This window comes from Salvelinus fontinalis, chromosome 26, assembly GCF_029448725.1.
Source record: "Salvelinus fontinalis isolate EN_2023a chromosome 26, ASM2944872v1, whole genome shotgun sequence".
In the NCBI taxonomy this organism is placed as follows: domain Eukaryota; kingdom Metazoa; phylum Chordata; class Actinopteri; order Salmoniformes; family Salmonidae; genus Salvelinus; species Salvelinus fontinalis.
The window spans coordinates 34133735-34143866 of NC_074690.1; the positions used below are offsets into that span (position 1 = coordinate 34133735).

Genomic DNA, 10132 nt, shown 5'->3' on the forward strand with positions numbered 1-10132 from the left:
AAATATTGTACAGTCCAGGTGTGCAAAGCTCTTAGAAACATACCCAGGATGACTCACAGCTGTAATCACTACCAAAAGTGATTCTAACATGTATTGATTCCGGGGTGTAAATACTTATGTAAATAAAATAATTTGTCATTATGGGGTATTGTGTTTAGATTGGTGAGAACAAAAATCTATTTAACATATTTTGAATTCAGACTGTAACACAACAACATGTAAATAAGTCAAGGGGCATAAATACTTCATGAAGGCACTGTATTCAAAAAGCCTGAATGTAAGTAGACCCCTTTCCTGCAGTCAAATTACCTAGTGGCCTCATGGGCGGAATGTTATTAATACTTTTCATAATTTCATAATTAATAAGCATTCTTTCTTTTTTTACACCAAAAATACAGTGTTTTTATGTCAAAAGGTTTTGTTATATTTCAGTCTTCTGTGATGTAATATTGGGATGCAAACTTGAAATGTAAGACATTTCAAATCTATATCTGACATTGTACAGTACAGGTGTCTCCGAGCTGACAAGGTAAAAATCTGTCGTTCTGCCTCTGAGCAAGGCACTTAACCCATTGTTCCCTGGGTGCCGAAGACGTGGATGTTGATTAAGGCAGTATCTGATTCAGAGGGGTTGGGTTTAAAGCGGAAGACTCATTTCAGTTGAAGGCATTCAGTTGTACGATGGATGGAATCAGTGAATGAATGGCTGCAGCAACCATTACATGGTCTGACAAGCTACATAACAAATGAGGCCTAATTAGATAAAATAACAATGACGTCATTCAAACTAGATAATAAGTCGCTCAAACGACATAGTATCTCGCTTGAATGACTCAGTATCTCGTTTGAAAGACGTTTGAACAACTTTTTTACTAAGTTGTTTCAATAAGATACTAAGTCATTTGAACGAGAGACTAAGTTCAAATTAGTATACTAAATCGTTCAAACAAGATAATTCCAAAGTCTAAGTATTTTTTTTAAATGCTGCCTTTGGCGTCAGGGCTTCTGTAACATTTAGTTTAAATATTAGTAAGTAAGCTTTTATACAATTTTGAAATAAGGAACTGCTGATTTCAAATCAAATCGAATTCTATTGGTCACATACACATGGTTAGCAGATGTTAATGCGAGTGAAGTGAAATGCTTGTACATCTAGTTCCGAAAGTGCAGTAATATCTAACAAGTAATCTAACAATTTCCAAACAACTACCTAATACACACAAATCTAAAGGGGTGAATGAGAAAATGTACATATACATATATGGATGAGCGATGACTGAGCAGCATAAGCAAGGTGCAATAGATGGTATAAAATACAGTATATACATATGATATGAGTAATGTAAGATATGTAAACATTATTAAAGTGCCATTATTTAAAGTGGCATTGTTTAAAGTGACTAGTGATCCATTTATTGAAGTGGACAGTGATTGGGTCTCAATGTAGGCAGCAGCCTCTCTGAGTCAGTGATTGCTGTTAAGCAGTCTGATGGACTTGAGATAGAAGCTGTTTTTCAGTCTCTCGGTCCCAGCTTTGGTTCACCTGTACTGACCTCACCTTCTGGATGGTAGCGGTGTGAACAGGCAGTGGCTTGGGTGGTTGATGTCCTTGATGATCTTTTTGGCCTTCCTGTGACATCGGGTGCTGTAGATGTCATGGAGGGCACGTAGTTTGCCCCCGGTGATGCGTTGTGCAGACCGCACCACCCTCTGGAGAGCAATGCGGTTGAGGGCAGTACAGTTGCTGTACCAGGAGGTGATACAGCCCGACAGGATGCTCTCGATTGTACATCTGTAAAAGTTTGTCAGGGTTTTGGGTGACAAGACAAATTTCTTCAGCCTCCCTGCCCTCACCTCCTCCCTGTAGGCTGTCTCGTCATTGTTGGTAATCAAGCCCATTACTGTTGTGTCGTCTGCAAACTTGATGATTGAGTTGGAGGCATGCATGGCCACGCAGTCGTGGGTGAACAGGAAGTACAGGAGGGGGCTGAGCATGCACCCTTGTGTGGCCCCAGTGATGAGGATCAGTGGAGTGGAGATGTTGTTTCCTACCTTCACCACCTGGGGGCGACCCGTCAGAAAGTCCAGGACCCAATAGCACAGGGCGGGGTTGAGACCCAAGGCCTCCAGCTTGATGATGAGTTTGGAGGGTACTATGGTGTTGAATGCTGAGCTGTAGTCAATGAACAGCATTCTTACCTCTTGTCCGGATGGGATCGGGCAGTGTGATGGCGATTTCATTGTCTGTGGACCTGTTGGGGCGGTATGCAAACTGAAGTGGGCCTAGGGTGGCCGGTAAGGTGGAGGTGATATGACCCTTGACTAGTCTCTCAAAGCACTTCATGATGACAGAAGTGAGTGCTACGGGGCGGTAGTCATTTAGTTCAGTTATCTTTGCTTTCCTGGGTACAGGAACAATGGTGGCCATCTTGAAGCATGTGGGGACAGCTGACTGGGTGAATTGTTTCTAGTAGGCTATATTCTTATCACCTTTTTGAAAACATAGACTCCCGTTCAATTGTCATCCTCCACAGACTTCTTGGTAGAAAAGGACAATGACTACTGTGTGTGTGAGACACCATGCAACATGATACGCTATGGCAAGGAGCTGTCCATGGTGAAAATACCCAGTAAAGCCTCTGCCAAATATCTGGCCAAGAAATTCAACAAAACTGAGCAATACATCGGGTAAGTACCTGGATAGTTAAAGTGAGTTAACACAAGTGATGTAGGGATCATATGTTTGCATTTCGATAAAAAAATCTATCATAAACGAAGCATGATTTTGTTATCCACAGTTCACATTACGAATGAAAAGTAATGCAAAATGTCTCCGAATTGATAAACAAAATCAATCAATTGTATCTCTAAGATGTACATTGCAGTGTAACACCTTTTGTATATGTTTTGTTTTTGTCCCTAGAGAAAATGTACTAGTTCTGGACATCTTCTTTGAGGCGTTGAATTATGAGAAGATTGAGCAGAAGAAAGCGTATGAAATTGCAGGGTTGCTTGGTGAGAGATGTTCCCCCACCAGGCTCATTGTCTGTTTTTACAGACAGAGAGGAAACGTACTAGACCTAAAAACTCAAATCCTCAGCAAGCACTGGGCTAAACTCCTTTTGGGGCAATTTTCTTTTTAACCTTTTCTTTTAAGCCTCGGCTGAATGTGTTTTTATATTGCACTTGAAAAGAGCACTCAGTCGGGAGAGGCAGATAAAAAGCAATGTCTGGATGGACAGTCCACAGTCGCACAGTTCCGCTCAGCTGGTTGAGATACTAAGAGTTAAAGTAAATGTTTCAAGAATGGTTTCAGGCACTATGTTATTACCTGACCGACTGTGTTTTTGCCTGTCCATGTCTGTTCATCTGTCATCCTCTTTTCAGGTGACATCGGAGGTCAGATGGGGCTGTTCATTGGAGCCAGTGTTTTAACGATACTGGAAATATTCGACTACTTATATGAGGTAAAGTGGAAGCACTCACATTTGTTTAATCACCTAAAAGTATTCTCAAGTAGTACTGTAGAGTTAATGATGATGAATTATCTGAATTGAATAAAAAATAAGATAAGCCCTTAACATAATGATATTGTCTGTCTATATGGGTTTAAGTTTTTGCATGTGCCTGGATTGTTGTGATGTTAACGAGATGTTCTTTTATTTAGGTATTTAAGGATAAGGTTTTGGGTTACTTCATGCGCAAGAAGCGACCACAGCGTTGTCCGAGCGACAATCTGGTAATTTGAGTCTCCCACAATGCACTGGTTTGTAGTTCTGCACTGCACTACAAACAAAATAACACAATGTAATGTTTCAGAAACTCAAGCCTTTTTCATGACCAGTCAATAACAGAGGTGGAACGCTAATCAAAGTGAGCACTTTTTCCTCAATTATATACAGTATATGCTCAAAGCCTGGTTCCAAGGCAGTGAAAAAGCCCTGGGTTTCTGTTTCTGCATGAGTTGTCTGCATGCACGGTTGCTTCAATCTTGGAGTTTGGCCCATAAACTGATGTGGAAGAAAAGGTGAGGGAAAAGAGGTCCTGGCCCCACTCCTGAGATAACTGCAGCTACATGTACCAAGAAGGTATTTTCCCTACTGATATTTATTTTTAAAACTCTCTATTTTGATAAGACTGAACGGACAGGAAAGCTTTAAAATACACTTTTGTTGTTGAGAGGAAGTTAAACCTATCAAATATAATAGATTTGGACACTTAGACATAGTTTGACTTTTAGTAATTTAAACAGTTGAAAAAGCAAGATGTTTTTGTGTTTTAAAATTATATTCATAGATATGGTTCTGTATTTTTGTTTGTTTGTTCAAATAAAAGGATATGTCAGGTTTATTCAGAGCATTCTATGTGACAAAGGATAGAGAAAAGTACAATTGTTCAACTGGATGTACCCTATGAAAGATCCACTCTAGGCATTGAATCCTGTCATTATATACACATTGTGTGAGCACTATGGCTGCGTTACACAGCCAGCCCTATTCCGATGTTTTTGTCTTTTGACCAATCAGATCAGATTGGAAAATATCTGATGTGATTGGTCAAAAGACCAATTATTGAAGAAAATAAAAAAAGATCAGAATTGGGCTGCCTATGAAAATATCAGCTTGATAGTGATGGAATCCATCATATCTGAACAGTTAAATCTGGACACATGGAATACAAACATCCCTGTTTCCATGCCTGTTGCCTTGTTTCATAGTAAATCAACAGAGTAGAGTTTAAAAAATACCTTTGTGGCATTTCACAGCAAGTTTTTCCTCAGGCTTTAGATGGTTTTAATCAGCAGGAGCCAACAATGTTATATTACATACCCTGACTGGAGGCACGTACTGCAACATGAAACAAGAACATGGAGCTTTAGGTGGATGTAATGCTGTGTTTCACTACCACATATAGTTTCTCCACCCATGTCATGGAATCATCCATTATTGAAGGCTTTCTTTGCATTAAAACATAATGATAAGCCATTTGTGATACCTTTGACTCTCATGTTCTCCAATCCTCCCCTTCTTTTCTGCCAACTCCATTCACCTTCTCTCCTCTCTAACCACCCAGTGAGTCAATCTACATTAGATTAAGTGCTAAATGAAAACAGTATGAGACAGTGCAACCTACTGTATGCTAAGATAAGTCATGCACATGAGTGTTAAATGTAGTGGTATAATAGTTCTAGGACTACTTACTTTACATAGTACATTAGATGTGCTAAAATGAAGGGAGCAAAGAGCAACCATTTTCATAACAAGATACAGTATGTTTGTGATTTATATTATTGAATGATGAATGTCTACCCTTTTTTAAGCATTACAAAACATACATGGCAGAGACTAGCAATGGTACCTTGCTTTCTCAAATTGATCTGATTTTTGAAACTTCCATTGAAATCAAATGGCTGAACGGAGGTAGCTCTCTGTGACCTTTAGGTATTAGTGTGCAGCGTTCTTGTCTATTCTCAATCGATTACACAGGGCTGTAGGCCTAGCCGTTTTGCAAAGACAAACTTGCTTGGAGCCAATTGTTTTACTTATCAGCTCTGCATTTGATTTTTTTGGGGTCACCCTCATCTTTCTTTTTTCATCATGTCTATTCCAGGAGTTTCCAGAGAACCCAACCAGCCCTGGTGTCACGCCTAATCATGCCCCCAGGTAGCAAACCCCATTGATAATAGATCCTCCCTCCCATACTGTCCTTCTTTTTCAGACATTCTGGGAACCATTTCATACATTTCCTTTCTGGTTAACAAGATGTTGGTTCACCTAAAGCTGGTTTGGTGGTTGATTTTAAAGTAGTGATCACTTTATAAATGTGCTTTTCCAACACAGCAATAGGTCAATGATATTATAGCCAATGTAATGCATTTTCCTCTGTAGATACCATTTGGAAATCAATGACTCTCAATACCATAAATCAATTTGCATTCCCAAGATTATTATCGGTTTATTATAAGAAATTAGTTGGTTGGATTCTACATCTGTTAAGAACGTTTGGGACTTTTCTAGTCAGCAATACAGTCTTGCTTCTTTTTGTTTCTGAAGATGCTTTCCTTCCCTTAGGATAAAATGCAGTTTCCTGAGAAAAATATAAATGTATAAATACAGAATTAGTTGTAGATAGTACAATAAAAGCCGATCCGCAGGGATCATCGATATTATTTCCTACTAGCTTTCCTGCAGGACCGAGGTCCATTTTAGGGGACCATTTGTACTGGATCCTGTGCCCAATAACATCACTAGATGCATTCCTTAGTGATGCTATCACAGGTCTGCATGCAATGCCGTTTGCACCAAATGAAATGGTTGTTCATCTGCTGGAATAGCTATCTATATCTTTGGCTATTACGTCTTTTGAACCCACATAACAGCAATATATTAACTGAAACAACCGCAGTTGCACTAAACGTACGCAAACATTATGTGTGTGTCAATGACCATGTACAAATGAAGATACTAATATCGAGACAAGGACTGAAAAAAATGTTTTCTTTTCTCTTTCCCTCCTTCGCCCATACCATACCCCTCTTATCTTTCTCTCATATTCTTTCATCTCTCTACCCATGCCGTGAAACATTACTGACCTATTGTAACTATCCCCTGCACTACCACTTTAATCATTTTTCTTTATATGTTATCCCATTTGTATTGAATTATTTTGTCAATGTGTACACTATGCTTTCAACCATCTTCCTGTCTGATGCATCAACGATGGTTAACATCATGTTATGCCACTTCTTTTTGTATTCTGTTTTCCACTTGGTCCTGGTTATGTTGAATACTCATTTATTTATTGTTCTTTTTTTCCTGTTAATGTCACATCCCCTCCCATTTTTACTGTGACCCGCATGCCTCTCTCCTCTTCTCCTCACTCTCTCATCACCCATCCCTTAATACGGTTCAACTCCTCTTCCCCCTTACTTTGTCTTACAGAGCACCTGTGACACCCTCCGGAGTCACTCGGACAGTCTCGGATTCACACCGAACATGTTACCTCGTCACCCGACTCTAGGCAACTTTGAGGAGTTTGCTTGTTGACAACATAAAACAGGGTGGGACCTGGGATCTTTGGGGTTTGACAGCAAACTGTGAAATAACGTATATATTATTACCAACATGGTCAGTGATAAATACTCAAAGAGTAGTAGGATCTGTGAATTGCCTGAATAGAAATAGAATACTATCATATGAATAAACCACTTTTAAAACAGAACTCAGGTGATAGGGCCATATCAAGGCACCGACTCTACACTCTGTATTGGATGTTTCGTTCATGTTGCATTCTCTTAAACAGGGTGACATTAGAGTGTGTTTGAATCGGGTTTAATCAGCCTATTAAAGTTTCAGCTTAGTAATGTAAATGGAAAGGCCTTCAGAGCGGTCTCATTTTATCTCAATTTATACACCTTTGTAATCACAGTCCGTTCTGGTGTGCTGAATATCGAACCGAGAGGCTAGCGAGGGTTAGCACGTGTAGCATCATCATATCCAGGTCCATTCATAAATAGAACAAGAGAGGAGGTTGAAAGATATCTTTCTGGTACCATTCTTTCATTTAGTATACCTCAATGTGAGTAAGATAATTCAGATTTCAGTGATGCCTACTCAACTATGATCACAATGCTCAAAGGAGCTGACTTGAATCCCAGTAGTAGACTGCTGTTGTAATTGTTGCCTTGTTGTACTCAAATGATTCTGTTCTGAGATTCTTGATCATGTCATTGATTTGAAGTATAAAACCAAGTGATGAAAGCCTCTTGCGTAAGGTTCCAAGACGATACGCTTTTGCAAGATTACTGAATGCCATTCTTGTTTACAAGTTACATACTGAAGAGGGGGAAACAAGTGTGTATGTTTGCACAAATGAACAATCACAAACTTTTCCATAGATTTTTGGAAAATAGGAACATTGTCCATGGTTATGTATAGTGCTCCGCTCAATGTTTTCTATCTGTTTACTGCTGAAAAACAATTCACATCAATGACTAAATGTTATTCTGTCGTGGTTTCTCATTTTTGGGGGGATAGTGTTATCAGACTGGCTGGACTGTCACTGGAAAAGAGCACCATTCACAGGAGTCTGCTATAACTTGGCCTCCCGCTTTTTCACCACTTTCATTAGAATAGATAAACAAGCAAGACGATGCACCCATCCTTAAAGTTAACATATGTGGGTGTTGAAATGGTTTTGTTCCATGGCCATGGCTTTAAACTGCTACAAAAACACTCATTAGCACAAGTCCCCTGTGATAGTAATAGATTCTCTATTGGAAACTAGTGAAATACAAATGTTTTCAAGGTGGTGTTCTAAATATTGATTGAAATGTGTAAATACTAGATAAAAAATAAGAAATTAAATCTTGCTCGTATGTTGATATATTTAAAAGCAAAAAAAAATATATAGAAATATCCATTACTGCTGTTGCACCATAAGGGAATTAGAGGACATTGCATTTGGATGGGAGCAGCTCACTTGCCATACGAACACACGATGGCCTACCCCAAGGATTGCCTATTAATCTGTGTTGATACCCAAGTTGACCTCAAGTGTCTTCCAGCTTCCATTCAATTTCAGGACCGGACACCGAGACAGTTTATTACAGTGCTTCAAAAACATTCTATTCAGTTCAGTTGGTTTGTAACACTGAAACACATTGTATAACTGCATTATTATATACTATTGTTATTGAAATTTCAGTACATGTAATAAGACTCAAATAACAGTCAGTTTGTGATGTGTAAATGATCAAATATAATAAACTGTATATTTAACCACCTTCCCATGTACACACCTTTTTATCTTTGTTGTCAGTCTAAACGCTCTTATGCTACGGTTCCTGTTCATCACAGTTATCCAAGCTATATATATATACACAATTGTTCAAAAGTTTGGGGTCACTTAGAAATGTCCTTGTTTTTGAAAGAAAAGCAAATTTTTTGTCCATTAAAATAACATCAACTTGATCCGAAATACAGTGTAGACACTGTTAATGTTGTAAATGACTATTGTAGCTGGAAATGTCTGTTATTTTATGGAATATCTACAAAGGCGTACAGAGGCCCATTATCAGCAACCATCACTCATGTGTTCCAATGGCACGTTGTGTTACCTAATCAAAGTTTATCATTTTAAAAGGCTAGTTGATCTTTAGAAAAACCTTTTGCAATTATGTTAGCACAGCTAAAAACTGTTGTTCTGATTAAAGAAGCAATAAAACAGGCCTTCTTTAGACTAGTTGAGTATCTGGAGCATCAGCATTTGTGGGTTCGATTACAGGCTCAAAATGGCCAGAAACAAAGAACTTTCTTCTGAAACTCGTCAGTCTATTCTTGTTCTGAGAAATGAAGGCTATTCCATGCGAGAAATTGCCAAGAAACTGAAGATCTCGTAGAGCGCTGTGTACTACTCCCTTCACAGAACAGCGCAAACTGGCTCTAACCAGAATAGAAAGAGGATTGGGAGGCCCCAGTGCACAACTGAGCAAGAGGACAAGTACATTACAGTGTCTAGTTTGAGAAACAGATGCTTCACAAGTCCTCAACTGGCAGCATCATCATGACAAAATTAGGTTTGGGGTTGTGCAATATTCAGTGACCATGAAGTATTGAACATGGGGATGAGACGCGGGGATGTTTTCTGACCAATTTTTGCGGGTCAAGTTATTGTATGTTATATTTCTGTAAGACTAGAGTTCACAGAAGCTCTGCTTATACCTGGTTCTCATATGCGTCCAATGTCCTGATCTTGTCCACATTCTGATTGTGCCCACATTTTTAGACAGGTGTAGACGATTGAAAGACGCATTGTGATCAGATCTTCATGACCTCCTCCGGAGGTAGTCAGATGCATTGTGTAGACAGATCTGGACAGTGAAACCATCTAAATCATCATAATCCCGCCCTCTAAAATCATTGACAGGCGATGATGTACTGTTTAATCTTTTGTTTTATGTGTGATATAATTTATGTGGCTTAAAATAAATAATTAAATATTATTTTGAAAGAATATCTGTGAAATGATTTGCATACAGTGAGCATATCGTTTACAGTGAGGGACAGGATATCTGCAAGCTACAATGTGGGCACAATCAGAACGAGGATAAGATCAGGACAAAAGACACATG

The 10132-nt window shown here is 38.9% G+C and overlaps 1 protein-coding gene across 5 annotated transcripts in view; it reads left to right on the forward strand.

Annotated features, from left to right (window-relative positions):
• LOC129824159 (acid-sensing ion channel 1C-like) overlaps nt 1-8785 on the forward strand; it is a 196138-nt gene extending 187353 nt beyond the window's left edge. For 2 of the 5 annotated variants that reach the window (XM_055883577.1, XM_055883575.1), the window contains exons 6-11: nt 2535-2688; nt 2924-3015; nt 3388-3467; nt 3668-3739; nt 5611-5663; nt 6942-8785. In XM_055883577.1, the coding sequence (XP_055739552.1) occupies nt 2535-2688; nt 2924-3015; nt 3388-3467; nt 3668-3739; nt 5611-5663; nt 6942-7020 (530 nt within the window). In that variant the 3' untranslated portion in view covers nt 7021-8785. Of the gene's footprint in view, nt 1-2534; nt 2689-2923; nt 3016-3387; nt 3468-3667; nt 3767-5610; nt 5664-6941 lie in introns of those variants that run through there. The other 3 variants (XM_055883578.1, XM_055883579.1, XM_055883576.1) reach the window with 3 other exon arrangements.
• The last annotated feature ends 1347 nt before the right edge of the window (nt 8786-10132 follow it).